Below are 26,000 nucleotides of genomic sequence, written 5' to 3'. Positions count from 1 at the left end.
GATCATTACGACTAGGTTCACAAGTGTCATCTTTTATTATTTCACTTTATGCAATTAAATTAATTCTAAAATTCACCTTACCTTATTTAGTGCATCCTATAATTCCCCCAAAATAGCTTAAAAAATCCCATTAAGTATAGAAAAAAAATCCCATTATTTAATATCTTTTTCACAATTTTTTATTGAATTTAATTTTTTTCTTCAATTTCTTGTCTTATCAGTAAATAAAACTTTACATTTGTCTTATCATATTCCACTTGTCATTTTTCACATCCAGAACTACACACAATTATTATGTCTGTGCATAGTTCGATGGCACTTTTATGTCTTCTTTTTCCCTGTTTTAAGTTTTTATTTCCGCGAGTTTTCAATTTCGCGACGGTGAATTTTTTAAGGTGTTCTAAAATTTTTCTTCAATTTTTAATTTTTTTGAGCACTTTTTAATAACATTCAATTCTTGTTTGTTTTTTTAAAAAAAAACTTTTGCTCAAATTTTTAGAAATATTCTTTTTTTTTGTAATTTTGTTGATTTAAAATAAAAACACAAAAATAAAAGAATTGCGGTGCGATAGCGACAATGTATACGTTGCAACTGAGAGTAGATCGAGACTGTAGTCGATGTCGAGACTTTCGTATAACTACAGCCGCTCCAATACATTCATAACATCAGTACACAGTAGATACACAACTCAATTTTATGTCTGTGTCGATCATTTAGTACACAAATACATCAGCATTGAAGTCTCTGAGAGTCGTCGCTCCATTTCACTCTCTTTGTATTTTCATAATCAAACTCGATGTTCGTCGTGTGTGGGTGGAATGCTGAAGACTTTTTTTTATATATTCAGTTCACCTCACTCCTTTACTACTTTATGTATGCATACGGCGAGATTGTGAGGGAGATGGATAGAGAGTATAAAAATTGTGTTTTTTGTGGAAAAAAATACTAAAAAGAATGAAATAAGAGAGAAGAAAATATTATTTTTTATGTAATCGAGATGTTTCAGTGAAAAGTGAATGAAAGGGTAAAGTTCGGGTATGGAATTTTGTCATGATGACCAGAACAACTCTAGTTTTGTTTAAATTTTTTTGACTTTCAGATTCAATAATTTTTAATTTCATAAACAAAACGTGTAATAAAAAAAAGTTTGAACTGTGCAAAGTTTGAATTTTAAAAAATCGTTACAAAATTTAAAATTTTTGTAAACTGTTACAATTATTTGAATAGTAAAATCCATTTTTAATTGTATATTGAAAATAAATCTTATAGAACACGTCAAAAATATATATATATTGTTTCATTGGAATCCCCAACCCCCATCCCTGATAACCGTCACTTCCACACATCCAACTCCATTTACCTCCTCATTTTTTCATTTTTTCTTTAATTCCTCATTCACTCTACACCAAAATATCAATAAGAATGTTAAAAAAGAACGGAAAAGAATCCTATTCGAAACATCTGATTTCACTTAACATAACCAGCGTGCGCAAGTGTACATCTAAAAAATATACAATTTCAGGGCTTATATTCAAAAAACTTCTTATTCTTACGTCTACCTCTTTAGCAATCGCAAGTTCAACACAGACGCATAAAAATCTCACAAACTTGATAAGACAGCGAGTGAAAAAAAAATGTGAAAGAATTTAAACAAGAAAAATCATGCCGAGATCAGGTCAAGTAGATTGTAAGTGATAATTTGAATGTATTTGTGATCATTTGAGTGTATTGATAAGTCAATGTGATGGAATTTTTCTCTCTCACTCACACGATTACAAAAGTAAAAAAAAAATAAAATAAAGAAAAATATTCTAAAATATTTTCAAGTCCATTCCGTATTCAATAAAATCATCCAAAATTGCATTGACTAAAATTGTCAGCTAAAAAATTCACAAAATTCATCATTGAAAAGTTTTTATTTTTAGTTCTTAACGGAAATTCCGGAGAAATTTTTAAAAAAATATTTAAAAAAAATATTGCACATACATTCACGACTATATCAGCAGCCGCACTTGTGTGTTTGCGGCGTTCTTTGCATGTCTTCACATTTTATATTTCACATCTTACATTCGTTGTCGTTTACCTCGTTATGCTTTTATTTCCATTTCATACACTTTTCGCTCCTCGTTCCTTCAGTCATAGAGTTAAGAATAATAAATAAATTTACTCTTTTTCGTTCCTCTTTTCGTTTACGTCTTGAACACAATGAATAATAAAAAAAATCAGCAACAAGATTGCTCAAGAAATTCAATGGAATATAAGAATTTAAACAGCAAACGAGATTTTTTTAGCGTTAAAAGTTGATGACATACGAAGGACTTTAGACGCACTTTGGGTATTTTCATTCATAGCTCGTAAATTGCAAATTAAGGATAAACTTATGAATATTCAAACTTAATGTCAATGAAGCTAAGCCAAATTTTTCGATTCAATTATATCCTGGGCCATGCAAATGTGCAAAGTTGGAAAAAGCAAAACGTCCATTGGACAAAAAATCGTTAACACGACAAAAATCATCGTCTTCACTAAGGTAACAAAAAAAAACAATATATTGTAGTGCTCATCGCATCTAACTCGAAAATTCATTAATAAAAATTATAATTAAATTGTAAAAGCCTGTAGCTTGGTTTCTTAAAATTTAAATTATTAGAACATCACTGTTCTAAAGAATTTGTCGAGACCTAGTATTTAGAAAGGAAGTGCTTAACACAGCATTGACATTCAGCCACTACCGATTTTTTGTATTAAATTGAATAACGTTTAGCCTCGTTTGGCTAAACTTAAAAATGCAGTTACGTACCGCTGTTATGCTGTTAACGGTTAGCCGCTGTCAGAAATCCTATTTTTGCCATATTGCTTAGTAATCGGTAATTGATTAAAACGTCTACCGACTTATAAAACATGGTCCAGAAAGATTTACGTCACAGTTTTCTGAATTCGTCATTTGACGGATTTTTATCATTCAAATTTTTTAACGAATACTAAAAATTCTAACTTTGATCAGTAAAAATTGAAAAACACTCCAAACACATTGTCAAAACACTTATCTTTTTGTTTGAGCTATTAAAACTAGGGTTTCTGACAGCGGTTAACCGTTAACAGCATAACAGCAGTTTTTTACCTGAAAATGCGGTTAACGCAAAACAGCGGTTATAGAAAATTAACCGCTGTTAACAGCATTTTTATCTGTAAAGGCTTTAAATAAGAAAATTTTAACGGAAATTTTGAATTTTAATAAAAAAAAATTTAATTTTTTTCATAAATCTCTCCTTTTTTGTAAGAAAATGTGAGTTTTGGATAAAAATTTTATGCTAGAATTCCTTTGAAAAACTTGAAAGATTTTGGGAAATTTTTTTCAAAATCTCGCCATTGTCGTGGAGTTAAGGGCAATTTTCGTCTTGCTTGCCTTTAAAAAATCAGGAAAATTTCGGTCCAAATTTCTGCGAAGAGAGTGTTCTTAACTTTCGCAAACTTTTGTGCAAAAAAACAGCATTGCTTTCAAATATATTACAAACGCCTTAATGTTTATGAATTTTCAATAGTCAAAATAATTTTGGAGTTCATCAATCATTAAAAGTTATTCTTTTTCTTTGATTCTGATAAATATCTTTACTTTTGTAGGTTTACGTAACCTAATTCAACCATATGAGCCAAATAAAAAGAAAATATATCAATGAAAAGCTCATTAACAAAGTAAAATTGTGATATTATTAAAAATTCTTAATAACCGCTGTTAACCGCGTTAACAGCTGTTTTGAGTTTTTTCATAACAGCATAACAGCGGTTATGAAAAAACGCGGTTAATCAGAAACCTAATTAAAACAAACTAGAGTTCCCTATGATGCCTAGATAAAAAGGTTTTAAGGATCGAACAAAGTTCATTATGATGCAAAAAAGCTTCAAAATTTTCACAAAAATGCTTCCTTTATTAACATCACCCAATTAATCCATCAACTTCCATCTACTTTAGTCATTAAATTTTAGAATATTTTCTTTTTTTCGCTCGTTGTTGCTGCCTTGTTTTTATTTTTAATGCAAAGGCTTCTTTTTTACACTTTACACTCATATTATGTATGTATGATGATATGATGTGCCTTCTCATCCAATTCCTTTTGTTCTTATTCCCCGTTTTTTCTTTCACTCGATGCTACATCGATGTCGATGTAACAAGGCAAGAAAATATTGTTGTTAAATGATTTTTTGTGGTATTTATGAGTCATTATGTATGCGGGATGATGGAAATACTCTTGTTGTTATTTATTCTAATTTTCAATGTAGACGTGTTTTTTTATGAACAGAAAATAAGTTTTTTTTTGTATTCAATGGGCTTGTTTTTGGAATTGAAATTGATTTATTGAGAGAATGAATATGAGAATTTTTATTAGGCGTGAGAAGGTCTTGTTTGGAAGACTTGGAATTATGATTTTTTTTTTCATTATTTTAATGCGACTTTTTAAAATTTGCTGCAATAATTTTTAGGGTAAATTTTTTATTTCTTAAATGTATTTAAGGATTACGATAATGTTGAACCTAATTTTTTAAATATTTATTCTTCTTATTGTTTTTATACTTTTAGTCATGGTCATCATTTGAAATACAATAGGTGCTAGATTTTGATATTTTGGCACTCATTTTTTGATTTTGACGCTCAACTAATGACAATAATGCTCATTTTATAAGATCAAAGATAAGCTTTAAAATTCTTAAATTGTTGAATTAAAATTCATTTGTAAATCCAGTATTATCAAAAAATCAATTAAAAGTCCATATCCTCATCAAATTTTTATCTCAATAAGCAACAAATCTATCCATAAAATTTTTTTATCGATTTTTATATGTAAAATAACCTTGAAAGTTTAGCAAAATTTCCACAAAAATGACCTTTTGATAAAATGAGCAAAAAAGTCTTCAATTTAATTTCAATTATTCTGAATTTATTTGTGACTATATAAAGACATAAAGCCAAAGAAGAAATTTTTGCTCCCAGCAACCGTCTTTAAAAAAAGTTCTCACTAATACAAAGAATAATAAATAAAAAAAGTCCACCCTGAAAAAACTTTTCCTTCAGTTCTTCAATAAAAGAAAAATTCTTAAATTTTCCATCCATTGAGAATCGATCAAGAAACAGTTTTGTCCTTTTGATTGGACGAGAAAAAATTGAGGAAAAAAAATTTCCACCCTTAAAAAATTTCCATTTTTTTCAGAGAGCGAATTTTTTTTACTCCTTCAAAACATTTTTTGTCTGTGGCTGGAAAAAGAAGGAAGACAATTTTTTACGACTTTCTCTCATCCCAAAATCGATGTTTGCAGTCCGCATGCTCCATCATGGCTTCCTTGCCTTAATTGTTGTTGTTACGAAAAGAGGGAAATTTTTGATAAAATAAAAAAAAAAAAAATTGAGAGAATTGAGAAGAATTTTAAATGTAATGGGTTGAAAAAAATGTGAATTTGTAAGGAAGCATTCGGCAGTTGCTGTTGTGAGCTGGAAGGGTAAAGCTTGATATATAAAAATAATCCGGGGTTGATGTGTTAAGTTGTTGAGTGTGAGAAATATATAATTTTTTTTCATAATTAATTTAAAAAAAAAAAAATTAAAATTTTAAGTTAAATATATATCTATATAAAGATACATATTAATATATATATTTTAATTTTCACAAAATTAATTCTCAAAATTAAACAATGAGCGCTCATATTAGGCTCAGATTTAAAAGCATTTATTTTAAAATTAATTTCTACGCAATTTACGTATATTTTGATTATTTAGTATCGATTAGAAATGACGTTAAATTTCTGCATTATGCATAATTTTTGAGTTCAAAACATCAAAAAAGTAATTTTTTTCTATTTGTTTTTTCTTGAAAATCTAATTTTGGTTGATAATAATAATACTTTAAGATTAGATCTACCTAAGAATTTCAATACCAGTTCAAAATTTCAATCCCGGGATTACGGCATTGGATCCTCGGATCCTGGGATCCAGAGATTAACACTGATATTACTACTCAAAACCTGGTATCAAACTCTGCTAAAAACGGCTCGAAACAATTAAAACTAACTTAATTTGAATTAAATTAAGATTAAAATGCCATTTAAAAATAAAATTACCTTTAAATAAATTAAAGTAATATTGATTAATATTTAAAGACAGCTCCCAGTATTTCGTGTTCGGGATTAATCTCGACTAGGACTTTCAATACCGGTAATAAAGTGTATGTAGCCATTATTTCAGCTTTGCATAAGTGCAATAAAATATTGGAAAATGTGAATAAAGATTTTTAATCATATTTTTTTATATATAAATAATATGCAATATAAATTAAGTCAAAAATTTTAATTTTTAATGAAAAAGTAGAGCTATTTTAAAATTTTAATCAGCTTTGAATTTTTCTAACAAAAAAAAAAAAATCAATTTTAAATTTTAATATTGAAAAAAAATGGAAAATCCTAAGAATCCCAAAGAATTTCCCAATACCATAATACAGAAACTTCTATCTCGGGATTCCTTTATTAGAAAATTGTGCCTAGAAAATCCTAGATCTACCACTCATAGTGAAATCTGATTTATTCTACTACGGTATTACTCTCTGTGGTCTGTTGAATAGGGCTGTGATCATGTGTGTGATTGCCACAGCCGATCCTTCATTTAATACCTTTTTATTTATTGATTTATTCGTATTTTCATCATATTTATAAATAATAAATACTTCTTAAAATAAAATAGTTTTCATTACACGAGAAATTCTTCAAAAAATTCAAAATTTTTTTAAACTATTACTAACTTTTTGCTATGAGTTCAACGAATGATAAAAAATTAAATCAGCTACTCAAATTAAAAGCTTTCATTTAAATTGCTCATAACGGTCATACATGATATAAATTGAATTTTCATTCATTCAGTTGATCAAAGTCAACGAATTTTCAAAGATAAAACTATTTAAAAAAAATTCTTCTTAAAAAAAAATATTATCAAAATTTACTAATAATTTGTAAAAATTTCTTAATAAATTTTAAAAAAAAAAACGTAAAACTTTTAATTTCAACAAAATTAACGGTTTGAAAAAATTTAAATTTCAGCTCATCCCCTCCACAAAATCTTCAATTCCAATCAAATTTTCGCATCACTTGAGTCATTTTAACATCAGACAACCCCAAAAACCTCGCAATCGAGCAACATAATAAAAACACATCGAATAAATTCTGCGATTATTCTTTTTCTTATTGTTCCTGTAATTGTTGTTGATGAGTCTTAATGTACGAATAGATGAGAAAATATATACACAACAATAAAATAAATTCGAAAATGTTTTCCCACACACACAAATACGAATGAATATTATTTTCTGTCGTTTTTCAGGACGAAACTGAGTGAGGAAATAAATGAAAAAGGTAGGAATGGATGAACAAAAAGTAATAAAAAGGCAAAAACTTATACATTGAAATGATTTATTTGAAGATGATAAAATGAGGAGTTTCATTGTGTCTTTTTTGTTTTGATTCTCAGATGGGATGAGAGGTAGAAAGTTTATTATTGAGGTACAGAAAATGAGGAAAAATTCACAGAGAAAATATTTTTCAAATGAAATTATAATTTTAGCGCATTATTATTTTATTCATAATTTTAATAAGGAAATTTGATTTTATATATATATCATTAGGTTTTTAGAAAACATTTCTCAGCAATGATAGCATAAAAAAAACAATGCTTCATTTAGGACAATGTTACTCTTTCCAATTAAATCAAAACCCCAATCAATCAATTCCTTAAACCTCTTTTTCTAGATAACTCAGCCATTTCTTTTAACCATTCATAAAACCAGAGTTGGCAGGACTTCAATGTGGAAATGGTTTGAAAGTCTCCATAAAAAAGGTGAGTCCGAACTTACAAAGTCCGTAAATACTCCACAAAATTATAATAGCAATATCAGCATCATAGTCCTCAGTTTGTGAATTCCAATCATGATGAAGATTTTTATAATTCATTATTCATTATTCATTATTAAAATTTTATCAAATACTTGCTTAGATTAACATGAGAAAATTAAATTAGTAATTGCAAAGTAATTTAGAATTTAATGAGAATATAGATACATACCAATGACAACCATCCAATCTGAAACAAGTGTTTCTCCACGCAAAAAAGCACCATTCTTTCTAATAATTCCAGCATTCCTGAAGAAAAAATAGTTAATTCATGGACCAAAATCTTATTTTTAACACTCGAGAAATGGGTTCAAAGTTAAGGACGATCAAATTATGTACATATTATGCAAAACAAATTCTGAAATTTAAATTTAAGAAAAAATATCGTTAAAATATTTTCTAAAGAGTAACAATTTTGAAGCATTGAGTGCACTATGCCATAAATTCATATATTGTATCTTACTTATCCTTGTGATAATTTGATAATCACTAAACTGTGTTATGCTGATGATGAAAACTTACTTTAATTCCATTTCGTATGGTTTAAACGTTCATTTCAATGATTCAAACTTTTAAACAAAACACAATTTATTCCAATTATCTACCATTTGCATCTTTTGTATTTATTCTTGGCTCATAATTTTCAAAGCACTTTGTAAAACGCCTGACTTCTTCGCTATTCATTTTGTGTCCATTTTTTCCGCAAATATTACTATCAATCCACATTTTCGTAATATCAATGTTCATTATAACTGTCTATCCACAGTTTTCCTAAAGCTTGGTTGAACTCGAAAAAATTTTTTGGCAAGTCTGTGATTTGATTTCTAAATAGAATTAGTGCGTCTAATTTGACTAAACTTTTACACCACTGTGGATTTAATTTATTTTTAAAAAAAATTACAAAAGTCCTCGTGTTATTGATCGAGGGACTTAAGCGCATTTTTGTCCCAGCAATCAGTAATTGATTAATAAGTCACTTTCAGACCCAAAAAAACAGATCCAGTAGGATCCAAGTCACTTCCAGAACCACAAAAATAAGATCCAGTAGGATCCAGATCCACAAAACAAAATCCAGTAGGATCCATATAATTTCCTGACAAACGAAACAACATCCAATTAATTCCAAGTTACAATACTAGAAATTTAAGAATTTTATCATTTAACGGATTTTTATAATTTAAACCACATAACGGTAAAAAAATTCAAACTTTCCCGATCGACACAAATTGAAATGTTGCCAAATTGAATGTGGCTGCCACTTGGCTTTAAGTATACGACCGAGCCGTCGCCGTGGTGGCAACATTTCAATATATGCCGATCGGGTTTGTTAAGTAAACACTGTTAAAACATCGAAAAACATTGAAGTACACTGTAAATACCGGTATCAAAATGTATGTAATACCGGTATTGAATACCTAAATACGATTCAAAGTTTATTGGAAATCCTAATTTGATCATTTTAAACAAAACTATTTAGACAGAAATTTTTGGAAAATGATGCTTCGCAAAGATCCCGGGGTCGATCTCAGAAAAATGGGTAGTTAAATTCGTCTGCTCTTTCGCTGATCACACCAACTCGGTTTGTGTGATTCGCGACACAAATTGTGGCTAGATACGTTGCATTGATATACCCTGGGTCATGCAGCGTGCAGAGTTAGGGAAAGCAAAACGTTTATTAGGACAAAAATAATCATCATGACAAATCATCGTCTCATAATTAAGTTGAAAAAGGCTGTGACTTGGTCTCTTAAAATTGAATTGTTATTCATGAAATATATAAAATAAAATATAACTTTTTTTTTTATTAAAAAAAAAACTGCGTTCGGGTATACATGCTAGCATCTGATATAAAAAAACACATATAATACTTTAAAATATTTCATATTAGCTGAGATCAAATCACAACAATAACAAAACATTCGCTAATTCTCTCCATGCTATCTCGTTATTTTTACTCTCAACTGTCTCATTTTTACTATCTAACCTTTCGTATTATTTTTTCTTCTCAGTTTACTGTGATCGTTTTACGGTTTTGCATCAATTTTGTTTACTATCATTTTGTACTTCAATCAACTTAGCTAATAATTGTAATAAAATTCTTATTTCATGTAGATATTTAAGTTCTTGGTGCCATAAATGGAAATGAAAAGATTAATTCCAGATAGAGTTAGACAATTCGTTGATAACTGGAAAAAAAATTCTGAAAATCATTCCACAGGATCTAATTGTAAGTAGATTAAAGATAACATTGTTGTGATGAATCAGCTTTCAATTATTTTGACTTTTTATCCCCATAAATTTAGTTTTGAGATATTTTTGATAGTCATTTTTTATTTTAGAGTCACTTTTGGCATTTCATATAGTACTTATTATAATACTCTGATAAAATTATGATTAATACTTTTTCTGAGTACAATTTGTGATTTTTTATTTGAAATAATTTACACAAGGAGACAGAGATAATATGACTTAATAGTTTTCAGATCCAAAATCTTAAATTTGTTAATCAAAAACTCGCATAAATTTGCTAAAAATATACTCCAGAACAGGTTTAATTTAATAATAAAATATTTTGGTCGAAAAACAAGTTTACTGATATTTTCTTAAATGAATCAGACATCTGCAGATAAAGAAGATACTTTTAAGTGATATGTGTTTGTTTCCGTGCTTTAATGTTAATTCATAATAATTTTTTTTTTATTTCTGGATTTATTATCGAGATATATTTTTTTATGCCGGGAGGAATTTAGGAATCTTTTTTAATTTCACTAAGCCCCTAAAATTGATCTAAAATTTGACTCCTACTAAGAATCTACAATTTTAAATTTAACGCATCATTTTCTTTATAGCAACCAATACAGAACAAATAACAAGAAACAACAACCACAGCATCAGAAGACAAATAAGTGACCTTGATGGAGTCAATGTAATAAATATAGAGAAAATAATCAAAAACAATGGAATCATAATAGATAAGGAAATAAATGGTAATTTCCGAAGATACATAATTTCAATTCTTGACAACATCGCAGCAGCCATTGAGCTTATAAAAAATTCAGAAATTAGAGATGAACTTCAAGATAATGAAACAATTGCTGAGATAAATTTCAAATTTGGATCCGAATCAATTCGGGAGTTGAATTCTCATGAAATTTGGGAGCTTAGTGGAAGATTCAGCAACAAGTCAATAAGTCTTTGTTTTTGTACTAAAAATGAGGATTCGTTTTACATTTATTGGAAATCCAAAGAGAATCAAAACTTTTTGTATTTGAATTCGTTTAACGATAAATTTGGATGGAAAGACAGGAAGCTTTGTGACTTTGTAATGATGTTTTTGAAGAGTTCATTGAGGAATGGACATTCTGGTAAGTTTAGTACAATTTTACGAATAGACAGTCAGACAAATCGTTAGTTAGAAAGACAGATGTTAATTCTGTTTTACATTTAAATTTTAGGAATAAGTTCATCATTTTCACTTCCAACAGACACAATAAAGATTCAACTTCAGTTCCTAGCTGATACACGTGGCTATAACCTAATCCTCATAGCTGCCGAAAAAGGAGACAAAGATGTTGTCAAAGTTCTCCTTGATCACGGAATCAACACAGAACTTCCAAATAGAGGCATAAATGCTCAAATTCTGTCCTACAATAATCGCCAATTTGAGGTCCTTAATATATTATTAATGGAGAATTTGATATATCCACAATCAATTGACATCAATCAATGTTCAGATGAAATTAAGAAATTTTATGAAACCGCAAATAATCTACATGCAGCAATAATTGCTGGAAATCAGAATAAATCAATCAATATAATCGTACAAAATCCAAAATGTCGTTACTTCTACAGCCTTAAGAATGAATCAGCCTTAAAGATTGCTCTGATATACAAACAGTTCAAAATTTATGAAAGTTTACTTAGACACGGCTTGTGTCTGGCTCCTCATGAAGACATTTTAAAAATTACCAACTCATTCACTGAAATCGAAGACAATATAGTCAAAAACATCCATGCGAATTCGGCAAAATTTCTTCCCGAGCAACACATGAACATCATCATCGGAAATACTTCAGTTTGCCAAGAAACCCTCAAATCCCGCGATGGTTTCAGCTCAATTTATTCAGCGTATCAAGCATTAAATGCTAACATTCTCATTAAAGTCATTTTAATGGTCGTTGCCGCTTCCAAAAAGTTTCGAGTTGTCTTTGACTTTAGCCGTGAATCAGTTCCGACGATTGATCCAAATTTGAGTTCAAAATCAAATGGATTTTTATGCATGACTGTACGAATATTCATAGGAGCTATAAAATTGCTGAAATATAAGACAAAACATGAAGCGTATGGGACATTGGCACATGAGTTTTGTCATTATGCTGTCGACTTGACATTTAATAATGATGCAAAGCCTTACTTCAAAAAAGACAATTTAGCACGTCACGAATTTGACAAAATTAATGAAGATTGTAAAAAGAGATACGGAGAAGAGGAAGTGATTGATTTGGTATACGACTGCTACCCTGAAGACATGCATCATGCTGAATTGATCGTCCGGGTCCCACAACTTCTCATGCTGCATAAAAATAATCCTGAAAAATTGATAAAAATTAAAGCAAAATTTTCAAAATTGTTTGAATTTTTTGAGGTTAAAGTGGTACCAGCTATGAGAAAGGCACTGCCAGAAATTGTGAATAATGCTGATGCAGAAATAGAAGTAAATGAAGTCAAAGTTCGGAGGTATCCAAAAAAATGGAATATTCTTGTTGTTTTTGGATTAATTGTGTTTCTTTTGATGACTATTTGTGGGTTATTGCTTATAAAAAGTAGATTGTTTATTGACCAACCTGACTTCAAATTTGGGGAGTTGACGGATCAACAAAAACAGAATGTCATGCATACTCAAGTTTCTTACAAAGGGGTTGATATGACATTTATAGATTTGTTGCCTTATGGTTCTGTTGGATATGACAAATTAAAGTCCAATCACATCAGACAAGTTTTTAAAACAAACTCGTTAAACCTGTCGGAACCTGAATTTAGTTATCTCAACAGTCACATTTCTCATAATTGGACAACATTAGCAGGGGCTTTAAAACTCAAAATTCTATCAAAAAATTTCACATTCCAAGACAAAAGCCTGAAATTTAATGTCTTACATGACTTATATCCATCAGCATTTCTAGGTCTAGCATCAAATCAAATAATCGACATCCTCGATGGAAAGAATCTCAGAATCAGCAAAATGATTGAGAAAAGAACAGGAAACTATCCACATAAAACATTTGTATCTGAGAATGCTTATCTACTGTACTATAAATACCAAATCGAAACCAACAATACCGAAAACTTTGAAGAATTTTTCAAAAGATTTAGAAAGGAAAATTTTGATTTTTTTACAAATATTTACAAAGAAATGTCCAATAATCTTCAGGGTTTGACTTTTGATTCATATGTTAAGTATAACTTAAGCAGTAAAGTCTATCATGAGCCTTCAACTCACATCAATTCATTCCAAATCACAGAAAATTTAGACCGAATCAAAACTTTCATTTTAGCATCAGATATGGTAGGCGAAAAAGTAGTAAAAATGGAAAAATTAGCAGACATGATGAAAAAAGAGTATCCAACACGATGGGTAGCTTTTGTCGACATGGACAAAGCTGTTGAAATCTACAACGACGAGGATCATCAAATTAAAAACAGAAATTCAATTTTAGAATTGATGGGAAGATCAAATGTGACTGAATTTGAGCAAAGAATTTTCGACAAATGCTATGAGTCAGGCAATCTGGTTGTTCTTTGGAATGACTTTTATCATTTATCACCAGACTTTGATAACTTTTTTTTGGATCTGATGTGGGATTTACATCAACATTCAAATATTCAACTGATTAGCACAAAAACTTCATATTCTCAAACATTAAGGAGTAAGTTTCAGGTTGAAGTTCATAGATTTCAGCCATTAAGTGCTAATGAGAAAATTGATAATAGTTTGAGTCGAATTTTGAATGTTCATATTCAGAATAATCAAAGGCATCCTCGATTTGCGTTGATAGTGAAAGCATTTTAGGAATGATTTGTTGTTTTGTTGGATGATAATAGTGTGGGGTGAGTTGACCCGTTGACGACAGTTCTATTTTAAGGATCGCAAGATTTTCAATTTAAATCTAGAGCTCAGAACACTTTGTAATATTTTAAACGCTTTTTATTGAGTTAGTCTGTTGGTTGGTTGGTCATGATCAAATCTTGCGATCGATTTTTCGATCACTTCTACTGCTCTAATTTTTTTCACATGTGTATTTTTACTTCTTTAATAATATTTATTTAAATTCATTTTTTAATGTTATATTATTTATAGGTAGAGTTAAAAATTGAGTTTAATTCAGGGTCTAAGTAATTGGTTATTCTTATTCAAACGAAATGTTTTGAAAATTTTAATAAATATTGACAGAAAACTAAAATTTTTAATTATTCATAATTTATTAATTTCAGAAAACTCAATTTTTTTTTTTTTATTTAACATTTGGTTACAATATATTTGCTATGATTTATATTTTATTTTTGATACCATAGTAAATTATAGGTAAGTACGTAATTATTATCTTAATGATTTAAGCTGCTTTTACAATTTTATTTTAACAATTTAGAAATATTTAGGATTGAGATCTATTTTTCAGCAAACGGTATTGGTTTAATATAATTAGACTCAAGTCATCGTAAATAGGATCGATTCCATTAGTGCCTCCTAAGTATGACTAGTATGACTTAATGACATTTGGTCGACTACGAGATTTTAAATTTCCATAAAAACTTAAGGAAAATTTATAATTTTTTTATGGACAGGTTTACAGATTTTGCATTAATGCGATTATTATTATTATTGTGATATAATAAACAGGCTATTTGAAAACTTTAATTAATACTGAATTGAGGGATAAATTGTCAAAATAATTTAAAAAATTTATACAGAATAATTTAAAATTGATCAATAATAACAACAAAGGCATCAACAAAAAAACCATCCTACTCCTGAACAGTGAATGTCAATGGCTTTGAATTTCGATTTTCAAATCTATTTGGTGTTTTGATGTCCAAAATTGCAGTCAATCCAATAGTTAATGCGATCAGCAAGATTGATGTCACAAAAATGCCTGACAAAATTGGAACTGTCATGAAGCCTGTGCAGTCATAAGCTCTACTAAACCTTTCAGCTCCATTAAGAAGTGGTTGAACCTAATAAAATTTCAAATTATTGAAAAACGTCAAATGTATCTAATTCACAGCAAATACCTGAATATTCTTTAAAGTCAACGATGTGCTATTCTTCATGAACACAAATGTGTCGCCGCATACGAATGAGAATCCAACCGGAGCTGCTGGTGGTTTACCGACAATATCAAGTGTCATGGATATATCATCATATTCAGTTTGGTTTAAAACCCAATTTCCACCGACAATGAAGAAGATGAAACGGATTGTAATCTAAAAATTTAAATTTTTTATTATCCTTCAATTGTAATTCTTTTTTTGCTAAACATCTCATAGTGAAATTTGAATCTTCTTAAATTCATGTAAAATCAAGAATAAATTATCAAATAATGATCAAAACTTACAGTTTTATCTTGCACAATAAACTTGATGCTCAATCTAAACATATCACCACGTTCATCGCCAGTTGCAATGGCATGTTTTTTTAATTCGTATCTTGTTTCATTCATATATAGCACAGGAACAACAGTGGTGTAAAGAAGACCTTTGCCTAAATTTTTAATTGAAATTAATATATTATTGGTGCTTTATGTTAATCATCTTGATGATCAGAGCTCGAACTCATTTTGAATATTATTATAGTGCTGCTATTGCTGGCTATTCCCGGAGCGCCACTGTACTTTTCTATCTTGCTGCTGTGTCCCGACAAAGCAGCTGAATGTCTCGATTTTTCAACAAGTTGAAAACTCTATACATATTATGGAAATTTTTGAACATTTTCTTTTGAAGGTCCGGGTTCAAGTCGAGGACCAAAATATATATTTTTTTTTTCGAAATTTCAATTATTTTCTACGCTTTTTTGCAAGTTTTCATGTGCAACTTGCACGTTATAATTACTTGCTAATGTAATTTAACCAGTTCTTTGAATATTAGGACTCAAAATTGTTAAATAGAATTCTATATAGCGCCAAATGTCCAGATTTTTTGACTTGAGTCGACTCTTCGTACAAAATCTGAGCCGATTTCGAGCTCTGTTAATGATTAAAGAAAAACTTACCCTTAGCTTCATAAATTAAATCCTCAACTGTCTCATCATTAGCTGGAGTAGTCGTAGCCTCAGTTGTTGAAGCTTCTGTAGATGTTTTCACTTCACGTTTTAAGATCAAATGCTCAGAATTTTCATTTCGAGCTGCTAAAATTCCTAAAATATTTTTACTTCCGTAATTAATTTGTGCATCACGATAAAAAGCTGCAATTTCATTGTCTTGCATCACAGCTGGTCCAGTTAAAGTGAACACTTCAGCATTGACATTATATTCGAGTGGATCTGATGAGAGAATTTCTTGTGGGAGATACAGCCACTCATTCTTGCCAATTATATCTGACAATTCAGGATAATTTTCATAACTTAGTTTTGTTGTTGCATTTCTGATGAAAATCACAATTGCTGTGGCTTTTGTGTAAATGTCGCGAAGATTTTGATCGTCGATTGCTGAAAAATTGAAAACTTATGGTTAACACAAGAACCTTCAGTTTTACTCGAAATTTTTACCTTGCAAAGTTGGAATCTTCATAGTATTGAGATCTTCGACACCCCAAAGTAGAAATGGACCTTGATAATGTCCATAAACTAATTGAATAAACATTGTGACTAAAATAACACTTAAGTTCCTCATTTTTTCTCAAATAAATTTGAATTTATCGTCAGACGAATGAAAATCTTCGAAAAATCGATTTTTTTTTTCAAGATGACTAAACAGCTGGATGTGCGCATGTTGTATTCGATGAGGGGAAATGACAACATTACAACAAAAGAACAGATGTTTCGAATAAATAAAGACACTTGTTGAATAAAAGAATTTTTGACTGGTCAATATAACCTTAGAGAATTGATTTTAAATTAAAGATTAAAAAAAAAGAAACATTAAAGATCATAAAAATTAACTTAATATTTATAAAGTAGTTTAATATTTTTTAAGATTTCGGTTTTAATTACAACATTTCACAACTGTGCTTTCAACTTTTATTTAATTTTTAAAAATCATTCTTGTACGTTAAAAGTCAACGGCTTTGAATGGCGATTTTCAAATCGTGTTGGTGTCTTGATATCCAAAATTGCTGTTATTCCTATTGTCAGTACAAACAGCAAGATCGATGCAATAAAGAGACCCGATAAAATTGGAGCAGACATGTAGCCAGTGCATTCGAAGGCTCTGCTGAATTTTGTTGCACCATTGAGAATGGGTTGAACCTGTTGACAATAAAAATAGAAGCGTACAAAATTATAAAATGGACGGTTTTGAATTGATGTCATAAACAAGGAACAAGATGAAGTATCCTAGATGACATAAAATATACGATAGGATATGAAATATAATACAGCTAAACAAACCTGAATTCCCCTTAATGTCAATGAGACATTTTCTGAGTGGAAAGAGATATTGTCACCGCATGCATAAGAGAATAGAAATGGAGCTAAAAAATTTATAAAAATTTAATAATCGTTATTTTTTATAGAACTTATTATGCATCACCTGAAACAGTGGTCTTAAAAATATTGATTCTCAATAATGTTTCACCATACTCAATATGTGTCAAATACCAATTGCCTCCAGAGAGATAAAACACAAAACTAATCATGATCTGAAATTGACGGAGAACTCAATAATGTTTAATTAAAATGTATTTTAGTCTTACTTTGTTTTCTAACATGAGAAAATTGCCAGTAAGTCTGATTTCGTCATTTCCTTGACTAACTGTGAAGTCTGATGAAATGTATAACTCATTGCGAATTGTTGCTCCGTTTTCTGTGAGACTCAAAATTGGAGGTGACTTTGTGTAAAGAAGACATTTACCTTCCACATAAATTAAACTTTCATTTGATTCTCGGACTGATGAAACAGTTGAAACTTCACGTTTCGATACCAAATGTGAGTTACTTTCTGCTAAGATTCCCAAAACATTCTTATTTTCAAATTTAGCCAGTGTGTTTCGATAATGTATAGCCATTTGACGGTCTTGATCTACAACAGATCCAGTTAATGTAAGGACTTCAGTATTGATATTGTTTTCGAATGGTTTTAATGAGAGAATATCTTGAGGTAGATACAGCCACTCATTCTTGCCAATTATGTCTGACATTTCAGGAAAGTTTTCATAATTTAGCTTTGTTGTTGCATTTCTGATGAAAATCACAATTGCTGTGGCTTTTGTGTAAATATCGCGAAGATTTTGATCGTCGATTGCTAAAAAATTGAAAATTTTTGATTAAAATTCTAATGACTTGGAATGTTTTCTTTAAAATATTGTTTTTTCTTTTTAAAAAAAATTCTTACCTTGCAAGGCAGGAATTTTCATTTTATTGAGGTTTTCAACACCCCACAAAAGAAATGGACCATGGTAGTGTCCATAAGTTGATTGAAAAACAAATATAATTAAAATTAAGTATGAACTTCTCATTTTAAGGCTTAAATCTAATGGAATTTAACCAAAAATAATCAAATGAGTCTCATGAACTGATCAAAAACATAATGAGTCAACAACACATGTGGAGAGAAAATGATCAAATGAGAGAAATATGAGCATTAAGCGATATTAGAGGAGATTTTCATGACTAAAAATAAAATGAGTAGATTTAGTAAATCATGAGATTGGCTGTTTTATCTGTTCTGAAGAAACTGAATCAATATTATGATTTTTGGAGTTTAAAATCTAAAAAATCATTCGATTTACATGATTCTATTGTGAACTGTGTGATTTTCAATAAATCATGCGAATCCACACTACACTATGGTGTGCTGCATAGTAACATAAAAATGTCAAATCATCAAATTTCGGTTACCAAAAGAAGTCATCTGTCAATATGATCGAAAATTCTCCACCAAACCATATAATTGCCATGACTTGTAATATTTTTCTTAATATAAAATCCACTGGAAATATCACAACATCATCAGTTCTATAGTTGTTCTCTTCTGATTCAACCAAATCTTTAAATCATCAGACTTAGTGTCAGTACAGAATTAATCCAACATGAAGCCAATTAGTTCAATCATCATTATCATCGTCGCTGCATCAATAACTCTTGCAATAGATCCAGAAGAAAAGAAAGCACAAATGATGAAAGTCTTTATGGAATGCAAATCCACAACAAACGCAAATGATGACGATATTGCAAAAATGATGATGCACGCTAAACCATCGACTCATGAAGGCAAATGTATGTTCTCATGTGTCATGGAAAAAATGGGAATTGTGAGTATTAAAATGTGATTTGTGTAATGCAAATGGTAGTGGACAGAAATTTTTAGGACCTCATACTTGGAACATACGTCGTGAAATCCACAAAAGAAAAATATTTGCGTCACGAAATAACTGAATATAATTATCTAATGTAAATTTCATTTTAAAAAATAATTTTGTAACCTTTTCTGTCCGCCACCATTGGATGTAATGATTTGTGATCTAATTTATGATGTAATTAAATTATATTAATTATGTTAATTTATGATGAAGTAATTATGATAAGACAAATCGAAATTTAGGACAATTTTTGTTCTACCAAATAACTGATATTTTCCTGAAACATAAGCCAAATATGTCATATTTATGTGTTTTTGGATTAGAGTAAATTAAATCCACTCTTCAGTTACACTGTGTAGCAAATCTCACATTGAATGAATTTGAAAACAGTCAATATGATACCGACAATTACTTTCGATGTTTTGTCGTTAATAATATGAAGTAATGGTTGTCGATCGATGTCAACTAATACCATAAAAAATTTATAATAAAATCCAAAATATTCCTTATTACAGATTGTTGACGGAAAACTAAACCAACCGAATATGATTGCATGGGCCGAATCAATGGGAGCTAAAACATCCGTGGTTGATACAGTCATGGCTGAATGTGGCGGTTTGTCTGATCCAGATCCATGTGAAGCTGCAACCATTTTAGGTCTGTGCTTCAAAACTGTTAGCAAGAAATCTGGTATTGACATGGATATGTGAATGTTTTGTCATTTCAAGACCGAAAATCAATAAATGGTGGCTGTAAATTTTATAGTATATATATATTATCGGAAGATTTTTTAAATTTTTGATACAAATAAAAAATTTATGACTTTTAATTAAATTTTTTGTTATTATTTTCTATAAAAATATTTTTTCTTAAAATTAAATTTTTTAAAAATTAGAATTTTATTTTTAAACCATTTCAGCTTCTTTCCGTTTTGCCTCACCAATGTCTACTACGCAATTACTTTCATTTTTAATTTTCTCATAAGCTTCACTCTTTGCATCAATATATTGATCAGCACGCATTTCTTCTTCCCATTCTCTCATTATTTCATTATAGATTAAGAACATACAGAGGAAATTAATGGCACCATAAGCTATATAGTGATAAATTTCATTTGTAAATCCATCATAAGTTACAGCAAAAGTTAATACTAGTGAAGCAGCACAGAATTTCAAATTAAAATTAGTGCGGATCTGTTAAAATAGAATTATTTAAATTATGGGTTTTCAACTTTTGAAAAATTGTAATTACTCTGTCAAAACAGCTTTTATAGCATCCAAGTGTCACATATGCAGCAAGTCCAAGAATATATGCAATTATCTTTGATGTCTCAATGACATATTGCTTTCCTGTTCAAGGGTTAAAGATGATTTTATTAAATAATTTATTTATTTTAAAAATTATGTATTGAGGTTAATAAACATTATTTTAAGTTTGTTTATCGTTATCTTGTGAAATTAAAAATAAACTGATATAATCTAGACATGGAGGTAATCCAAATTTAATTTATTAAGCCAATTAAAGGCTAATATAGACAAATTTTGTAAAATTTAAAGCAATTTTGTGATTAACTTTAGACCATTTTATCGTTATTCACTATTCCGAGTTTTTACACGCTTTTTTATATTTTGAATTAGTTTTAAGCTTAATAATACATTTTGTTCGGTTGGCTTCTAACAAAAACTTCAAACCAGACATCGTAGATAGCTCTATTTCTTTTTATTAGATCCGTGCTGTCGAGTTAATGACTCCTGAACATTTGAAAATCTTAAAACATGACCTTAATACAATAATTAATTATATATCCGTTGTTACATAAACATAATAATACTATAGAAATATTCCGTCATCCATATCGGACTGAAATTTATAAATCCCGGAAATCCAGGTCTATATGGGCATTATGTGATAAGTTTATGTGGAAGTCATTTTTATTTCTAATCTTAACATTGAAAAGTTTCAGTAAAAAGGAGTGGAAGGAAATTTAACTTTACCAAAATTACCCTAACAGACAAATTGCCGTTTTTGACCGTTACTTTAACTTTTCTACGTTGCGTAAAATTTTATTTTAAAATAAATTGAGTTCGAAATATTCGAATTTTTCGACAATGTAATGTCCAAAAACTCGATTTTGAGACGGCCACACTCTACTTTTAATTTTCATATATGAAAAAATAAATAAGTATGTTGAATAATATAATTCTCCAATCTACATATGACTTAACCAAATATTACGGAGGAAAATTCAACATCTATGTAGATCTATGTTTAGATATGTTTAAGTTTACTTACTTCTATAAATCGACACATAATCAGTTGCTTCAAGAAATGGTGGAACTTGATAAATGATCAGTAGTAGACAACATAGTGAATTGATTGTTGATAAAATGTACAAATTTTTTCCCATTTTAGAGTTTTTAATGCGATTTGTTTACATTTATATAAAAAAAAAATTAAAATTTTGATTTCTTTTTGGTTTGCAACTTTTTTTATTGCAAAAATTTAATAAGCTATTTATTTTTATAAAGTTTTATAACTTTTTTATATTCAAACTTCTAATTTGTTCTGGAAAAACTTTAAATTTAAACTTTTTGAGTTGTTATTTCATTTTTCTTGAAACTTAATTTTTATATTTTTTAAATTTAATTTTTTAAAATTATTTTCAGCTCTTTAAAAATTTTTAACATTTAAATTTCTTTATGAACAATTATTTTAAATGGTTTTAAAAATTGTTTTAATTGTATTAAGTCTTTTCAATTCAACGGTCACCTCTTAAATGCTTTACACTACAAAACACTCCGAACCTCTTAACAAAAAAGATAAAAACGAGCCTCAAAATTCAAACAAGAAAGACAAAAGCAAAACAAAATCTTAAATCATGACGAAACTGTTTACCAAACAATAGATTGTGAACAATTTTATATCAAGTTGTGTAAAAAGAAGAAGCTTTTCACTTAAAACTCCAATTTTAGCAAGCTTGATAAGATATAAACAGCAATAGACTGTCAAAAAGTGTGACGAGATGTTGTAAATCACTTTTGAGAGCCAAGTTATGAGTGAAGTTGATGTTCTAGGTTGCGATAAGATAAACGAGGTGAAAAGACAATAAAAACAGACCCGAGAGTACCGAAGTAAGCCAGAAAATGATTGAAATTGTTTGGAAATGTTCGAAGTTCCGTAATATTTATGAAAATAAAGTAAAATATGGGAAGGACCTTGATTTTGTAAATAAATAGTTTCGAAACTATTATTGATTTGCCTTAATTTCTATGCCTACCTATACCTAGTCCATCCTGTCGTTCATGTCTTCTTATAATCCACCTACGTGCTGAAAATCACGTTTCACATCTCAAAAATTGAAAAAAAAAAAAAAAAATAAAATTGATTCACATATTTTATTCTAAGGCGCAATTAGTAAAAATTTATCTGAGATTGCAATAACTTGATGAATGTCTGACGTGCAGCTCATGTGTCACAGATATAAGAATAAAATAGCACACGACTGATTTTTAGCTCATCAAAGTTTTTTTATCTTTGTTTTTCATGATTTGTTGAACTCGTTTTTTTCTAGGATAAAACTGGATATTTACTAATTTTTAAGATGATTCCACAATTTCTAAATGATAAGACTTTTTTTTGGGTCAAATATTAGCTTTAACTTTATTTTATCACAAAATTCAATAAATTATTTTTTCAAAATTCTTCTTGTTATTGTTCGAGGGACTTAAGCGCATTTTTGTCCCAGCGATCAGTAATTGATTAATGAATTACTTCTCAACCTACAAAACAAGATGCCGAAGAATCTAGGTCACTTCCAGACCTAAAAACAAGATCCATTAAGATTCTGGTCACTTCCAGATCTAAAAATCAAGATCCAGTAAGATCAAGGAATTCAAACTTTCTAACGGTTTTGCAAGTTTAAAAATTTTCCCGCAAAAAGTTGTTTACATTTTGTACTGAAATCAAAAAAACTTTAATTACAATATTTATTCGTTGATTTGAAACTTTTAAATGCCCGGCGCCGCAATAACTTTATGGAACTGATCTTTTAAAACCATTCCGAGTTCTCTACGATATCTAGTTAAAAAGTTTTTATCGGCAGCCGAACAGACAAAGCATCATATTAAGCTACCTTTTTGAAAAAAATTTCCAAAATGCGCTAAAAATATTAAGTCTATATTACAATAGCATCTCTTTAGACTGACATATATCGACCAGGTACAGTTGGTGGTCTAAAAGGTGTCGTTGTTGTTGGCCCAGTCCATGGTGGTTCTGTTGTTGGAGCTTGAGTCATGGGGGGCTCAGTAGGAGGTGGACTCGTTACTGTAGGCGCGATTGTTGGAGGTAATGTCACCTAAAATAGCATAATTTTGATTGAATTTATATATAGTCAAATATTCTATTTTATTTGACTAATTCTGAGCTCAAATCAAACGTCTTTTAAACAAGGAACTTAATTGTGCTCAATCAATTACGAAATAAACTAATAGAATAGTAAAGCTAAATATACTTTTAACTTTTATCACTAAGTGCTATATATTTTATCACAATATTTTAAACACCAATCAAATACTTACACCATCACAATTGTTTAGGCTGCAAACACTTTCATCATTGACACATCTATAGAAACATTTATGAAAATGTGGTTCTGAGGATCGACATCTACCGACAGTAGGTTCACCACTGAGACACATGATAAACTGATTGCAGTTAAACACAACTGGGAAAATTGTTCCATCTGGTTCATGCTGTAAAAAATAAAAATTTTCTCAACATACATTTCATGAAAATTTTAATTGGGAAAATTACGAGAGCAATATTCATACATATTTATGGCTATATTGATTGACTCTCTTCCGTCATTAATTTATCAGATAAAATTATAGTTGATTCTTTAATTTGATAAAATAAACCTATAAATTCTTCATACTCACAACACAAATATTTCTTGGGATTCCAACTAGGTTGTCCAAGCCCTTTAAATTTTATTATTACAAAATTTGAAAAATCGTTTTAAAACAATTCCAAATAATTCCAATTTCAAATAATCTCACATTTTTTAATGTAAAGCTGTTTACAGTACACATCAAAATTGATAGAATCACAAAAATCTTCATTATTATACCTGTATGGAGAATTTTGTCAAATTTCAAATTAAAGTTTTGCACAACTTGAACTTGAACTTTAAGATTTGCAACAAAAGTATTTCCAGTCTAACCGCCAGCGTTGTTGAGTATAATTTGCAGACTCAATCAGTTTTTCATTTCTCGAAATTACTTTTTTATTCAGTACTAGATTTGTAAAGCACTTAAGAAGTTCAAGACCATTTATTGCAGCTCTTTTGTGAGTGATTTTAAGTTGTGAATGAAATATTTGGTGATAAACACATGATTTGTCTTATCACATGATGGTTTTACTAATTAAATTGCAGAATGGACTTAAATTTTTATTGATGAAATTTGTTGATAAAGTACAAGCCCATGCGCCAATGAGATTGAGATTGTTGAGAAGCTTTCCATTTTTAGGGATTTATTTGGAATTTTTTAAACAAATCGCAGCAGGCGGTATTGAATTGACGTCGCATTGTTTTGTTTAAAATTGGACAAAGGTTAGACTGTTCAGCTTAAGTCAGTGTATTGCATTTTAATTTAACGTATAAACTCAGGAATAGCATGGAAAAAATGTACGAAGGATATTCTATTGCATTGAAAATACTGCGATTTAACATCAATATAATATGGAAGTAGTGAGTAATAAAACGATATAATCTGTGTACAGAAAATAGGAAATGTAGCGTATAAGTTTTGAATTTTTCAAAATTATTAAAACACTTAAAAAATGCAAAACTAACACTAAAAAATATTTACAACTTTATTATACAAAATCTAAACATTTTAACTCAAATTTGACAGTCATAATCTATAGTCAATAGTCATATTATAACATTTTCCATAGTGTTTGACTCAGTTTACTCATAATGAAGAAAAAAATCATGATGGTAAATTGATGCAAGCTTTTGAGCAAACTGCAGGATCACTTCCACATCTGAAATCACAAGGATGAAAATATGGCTCTGTATGTCTGCATTGTCCAACCACAGCTTCATTATTTTTACACATGATAAACATGTTACAGTCAAATGCGATTGGGAATGTTGTGCCTGTTGGTTGATTCTACAAAAATAAAAAAAAGCATTTTTGTTTGAATTATTTTTTTGGATTTATTAGAATTTAAAGAGTTTCTTACCAAACAAACGGATCGAGGAATCCCGACATGTTTATTAAGAATGTTCTGTAAAATAAATTTAGATTTTTATTATTTTAATAGAAGAATTTTATTATTTTTGTTCTTAAAGATTAACAACCGTTCACTTATTAAGTTATAGTTAAATAACAAATTTTCCTTAATAATGATTTTTTTCCAACACTCGATTACTCCTGAACCTAATAAGTATGCAGCTTTTCTTTGAAAATTTTCTATATTAATTCCGGAATATTTTTATTCCGTATAAATAGCAACAGAGATATATCAAAAGTGAACCCAAAAAATTTATAAATTTTTT

At 29.2% G+C, this 26,000-nt stretch overlaps 5 protein-coding genes and 1 long non-coding RNA gene across 8 annotated transcripts; 3 read left to right on the top strand and 3 right to left on the bottom strand.

Annotated features, from left to right (window-relative positions):
• The first annotated feature begins 5,378 nt into the window (after positions 1–5,378).
• Positions 5,379–7,325, top strand: LOC139099425 (uncharacterized). Its single transcript, XR_011545308.1, has 2 exons — positions 5,379–5,544; positions 7,079–7,325. It is a non-coding gene; the product is annotated as an uncharacterized lncRNA (long non-coding RNA).
• Positions 7,326–9,950: 2,625 nt separating this feature from the next.
• On the top strand, positions 9,951–14,385 carry LOC139099386 (uncharacterized). The gene is made up of 3 exons (XM_070651828.1): positions 9,951–10,151; positions 10,774–11,289; positions 11,380–14,385. Exons 1-3 carry the CDS (start codon positions 10,061–10,063, stop codon positions 13,992–13,994), a joined length of 3,222 nt encoding a protein of 1,073 aa, XP_070507929.1. The 5' UTR covers positions 9,951–10,060; the 3' UTR covers positions 13,995–14,385.
• Positions 14,386–14,435: 50 nt separating this feature from the next.
• LOC139099369 (uncharacterized) lies at positions 14,436–16,934 on the bottom strand. The gene is made up of 5 exons (XM_070651808.1): positions 16,686–16,934; positions 16,191–16,625; positions 15,538–15,683; positions 15,215–15,406; positions 14,436–15,157 (listed from the first exon to the last, which is right to left on the bottom strand). The coding sequence occupies exons 1-5, from the start codon at positions 16,807–16,809 to the stop codon at positions 14,948–14,950; spliced, it is 1,107 nt and encodes a 368-aa protein (XP_070507909.1). The 5' UTR covers positions 16,810–16,934; the 3' UTR covers positions 14,436–14,947.
• A 208-nt stretch (positions 16,935–17,142) lies between these two features.
• On the bottom strand, positions 17,143–18,672 carry LOC139099343 (V-type proton ATPase subunit S1-like). The gene is made up of 5 exons (XM_070651768.1): positions 18,469–18,672; positions 17,831–18,378; positions 17,668–17,776; positions 17,526–17,608; positions 17,143–17,384 (listed from the first exon to the last, which is right to left on the bottom strand). The coding sequence occupies exons 1-5, from the start codon at positions 18,590–18,592 to the stop codon at positions 17,175–17,177; spliced, it is 1,074 nt and encodes a 357-aa protein (XP_070507869.1). The 5' UTR covers positions 18,593–18,672; the 3' UTR covers positions 17,143–17,174.
• Positions 18,521–20,269, top strand: LOC139099346 (general odorant-binding protein 28a-like). Its single transcript, XM_070651777.1, has 2 exons — positions 18,521–19,387; positions 19,951–20,269. Exons 1-2 carry the CDS (start codon positions 19,166–19,168, stop codon positions 20,143–20,145), a joined length of 417 nt encoding a protein of 138 aa, XP_070507878.1. The 5' UTR covers positions 18,521–19,165; the 3' UTR covers positions 20,146–20,269.
• LOC139099345 (uncharacterized) lies at positions 20,251–24,718 on the bottom strand. Of its 3 annotated transcripts, XM_070651776.1 has the most exons (7): positions 24,493–24,718; positions 24,373–24,414; positions 24,013–24,186; positions 23,568–23,789; positions 21,728–23,391; positions 20,687–20,784; positions 20,251–20,628 (listed from the first exon to the last, which is right to left on the bottom strand). In XM_070651776.1, the coding sequence occupies exons 1-4, from the start codon at positions 24,553–24,555 to the stop codon at positions 23,631–23,633; spliced, it is 438 nt and encodes a 145-aa protein (XP_070507877.1). In that variant the 5' UTR covers positions 24,556–24,718; the 3' UTR covers positions 20,251–20,628; positions 20,687–20,784; positions 21,728–23,391; positions 23,568–23,630. The 3 variants fall into 3 exon arrangements, with proteins under 3 accessions (XP_070507877.1, XP_070507876.1, XP_070507875.1); XM_070651775.1 differs by having other exon boundaries at positions 21,728–23,789; positions 24,493–24,717; XM_070651774.1 differs by lacking the exons at positions 23,568–23,789; positions 24,013–24,186; positions 24,373–24,414; positions 24,493–24,718 and having other exon boundaries at positions 21,728–22,096.
• Between the last annotated feature and the right edge of the window lie 1,282 nt (positions 24,719–26,000).

This window comes from Chironomus tepperi, unplaced genomic scaffold, assembly GCF_022539635.2.
Source record: "Chironomus tepperi strain 1889 unplaced genomic scaffold, CSIRO-AGI_Ctep_v1 contig_467, whole genome shotgun sequence".
Taxonomy (NCBI): Eukaryota; Metazoa; Arthropoda; class Insecta; order Diptera; family Chironomidae; genus Chironomus; species Chironomus tepperi.
Note: the sequence above shows the minus strand (reverse complement) of the source record. Positions and strands in the feature narration are given on the sequence as shown.

Coding starts and splice junctions, on each gene's coding strand:
- LOC139099369 (XM_070651808.1), bottom strand. CDS start 16,809: ATGAGGAACTTAAGTGTTATTTTAGTCACAATGTTTATTCAATTAGTT. Junction 15,407..15,537: donor TTATTGTGCAAGATAAAACT/GTAAGTTTTGAT, acceptor TTAAATTTTTAG/ATTACAATCCGTTTCATCTT. Junction 15,158..15,214: donor TGACTTTAAAGAATATTCAG/GTATTTGCTGTG, acceptor AAATTTTATTAG/GTTCAACCACTTCTTAATGG.
- LOC139099345 (XM_070651774.1), bottom strand. CDS start 21,842: ATGGGAAAAAATTTGTACATTTTATCAACAATCAATTCACTATGTTGT. Junction 20,785..21,727: donor TTATGTGTCGATTTATAGAA/GTAAGTAAACTT, acceptor ACCCTTGAACAG/GAAAGCAATATGTCATTGAG. Junction 20,629..20,686: donor ATAAAAGCTGTTTTGACAGA/GTAATTACAATT, acceptor CTATTTTAACAG/ATCCGCACTAATTTTAATTT.
- LOC139099346 (XM_070651777.1), top strand. CDS start 19,166: ATGAAGCCAATTAGTTCAATCATCATTATCATCGTCGCTGCATCAATA. Junction 19,388..19,950: donor TCATGGAAAAAATGGGAATT/GTGAGTATTAAA, acceptor TCCTTATTACAG/ATTGTTGACGGAAAACTAAA.
- LOC139099386 (XM_070651828.1), top strand. CDS start 10,061: ATGGAAATGAAAAGATTAATTCCAGATAGAGTTAGACAATTCGTTGAT. Junction 10,152..10,773: donor TCATTCCACAGGATCTAATT/GTAAGTAGATTA, acceptor TTTTCTTTATAG/CAACCAATACAGAACAAATA. Junction 11,290..11,379: donor ATTGAGGAATGGACATTCTG/GTAAGTTTAGTA, acceptor TTTAAATTTTAG/GAATAAGTTCATCATTTTCA.
- LOC139099343 (XM_070651768.1), bottom strand. CDS start 18,592: ATGAGAAGTTCATACTTAATTTTAATTATATTTGTTTTTCAATCAACT. Junction 18,379..18,468: donor GAAAATTCCTGCCTTGCAAG/GTAAGAATTTTT, acceptor TCAATTTTTTAG/CAATCGACGATCAAAATCTT. Junction 17,777..17,830: donor TTCTCATGTTAGAAAACAAA/GTAAGACTAAAA, acceptor CGTCAATTTCAG/ATCATGATTAGTTTTGTGTT.